Source organism: Cyprinodon variegatus, unplaced genomic scaffold (assembly GCF_000732505.1).
Source record: "Cyprinodon variegatus isolate N-32 unplaced genomic scaffold, C_variegatus-1.0 Scaffold113, whole genome shotgun sequence".
Taxonomy (NCBI): domain Eukaryota; kingdom Metazoa; phylum Chordata; class Actinopteri; order Cyprinodontiformes; family Cyprinodontidae; genus Cyprinodon; species Cyprinodon variegatus.
In genome coordinates this window covers 1,159,613-1,161,282 of record NW_015150566.1, presented here as the reverse complement: position 1 = coordinate 1,161,282, position 1,670 = coordinate 1,159,613, and the positions used below count along the sequence as shown (strand labels likewise).

Below are 1,670 nucleotides of genomic sequence, written 5' to 3'. Positions count from 1 at the left end.
CATTAGGTCTAGTTCCAAAATGATCGTGAGAAAACATTAGGATTTCACCTTTAATAAGAGCTTTACTAAAAGCCCCTCACTGTATGCTTGCTTTTTCCTCTGCTTTTTCCTCTAATTTCCAACCTCAACCCCTCGCCTTCTGTTTTCTTTACTGATAAGGAGAGTATGTACACACACACACATGGACAGGCACACACAGACAAACAGGTGAAGATGTGATTGTGGAGCAGGTGTCCCCCAGATTGCAGTTAGGTGTGTGGTGAGACAGAAAGGAGAGAACGAGGTTCTCTGCTCTCCAGCTTTGATTGAGGGCTGTGTTTGTGTTCATCAAGTGATGAGACTCATGCATGAAACAGCAGGCACAGAAAAAATATATATTAAACAAGGAGACAGAGAGAGCGAGAAAAAGAGGGGGTGGGTTTAGGTGCAAGCATCATTGCAGTTCATATTCTCCCACGAGCCTGTGAGGAGATCGTCGCTGAGACACCCTCCCTCTTTCATTTTCTTTCTCTCTCTCCTCCTTCTTGTCTGCTCTCCAGCGGAGGGGAGGAGGGGGCAGTGCTCCTGCTGTGTCGATGGGTAGGCAGTTACAAACGTTACTATTTTGAGAGAGTCAGTCAGTGTATATGCTCCATGCGCAGTGGAAAGCCATCGAGGAACCAAACCTGGCAGAGAAAGGCAGAGTCAGCTTGAGATGCTTTGGAAAATGATGCAAAGGAAGTCTCGGACCTGCGGCTGAACCATACGAGCATCCAAAGAGAGGGTAGAATTTAAAATTAGGAGTTCACTCACCAATAAACTCTGCAGAACTGAAGCATACCTTTGTAGATTTATCCAGGAACACCGGGCAAAAGACAGACTGAGAGGTGGGGGGGGGGGGAGAGAAATGGCAAGTTTTGGGAAACTCACCGACTACTTCAACCGCCGCAAGTCTCGAGAAGAGATCCGGGTGGGCAGAAGCTCGCGGCGCAGTGGCAGTTACTGCTGCACTGTGGCAGAAGCCAGGTAACCCATGTGTTGTGGCTGTGTTTGAGTCTGTGTCCAAAGGCATGTTCGTCTACATGCTGTCTGAATAATATCCAATGGAAACCCGTCACTTCCCTGTGATGTCTCTCTCTTCTTTCTGTCTGTATGCTTTGTCCTGTCAAATTCCTTTATTTACTGATGTGTATTTAACACCAGCATATTCTGAAGGTGCATGCTGAGAGGGGGAGTAACTGATCTGAACAGACACACCTGTCAGGATTAAAGGTGCTTTGTTTTAGTGAGTCTGGGTTTGCGAACATTGTGTTACATAAGTGTGGAGGTTGGATTGGATGTGTTTTGTCAGGCATGCTGGATATCCACTATAGATTCTTCCCAATGACGCACAGTTTTAATATAAATCCTTTATTCTTTAGATAGAACAGGAAAGGATAAAGTCAATATGCTGCTTAAATGCAACCGGGGAGACGTGGAAAGGAGGAGGAAAAGAGGCAATGGTTTGTCTTGGCTTCCATGTGTCTTTCTGCTTTACACATTCACACTTTGGGCTTCCGTTTAGGGATGCACGATATTGTTATTTTGGCCGATATCCAATATGCCGATATTTTAAAACTCATGTAGCCGATAACCGATATCGATACCGATGTTAAAGCTGGACAAAAATAAGTAGTCATTGAAAATAGCAG

The 1,670-nt window shown here is 45.3% G+C and overlaps 1 protein-coding gene across 1 annotated transcript in view; it reads left to right on the top strand.

The window, feature by feature from the left end:
- The first annotated feature begins 616 nt into the window (after positions 1-616).
- The window catches only part of LOC107084992, a 164,557-nt gene continuing 163,503 nt past the window's right edge, over positions 617-1,670 (top strand). The window contains exon 1 of the mRNA XM_015375086.1: positions 617-1,005. Within this exon, the coding sequence (XP_015230572.1) occupies positions 887-1,005 (119 nt within the window). The 5' untranslated portion in view covers positions 617-886. The remainder of the gene's footprint in view (positions 1,006-1,670) is intronic.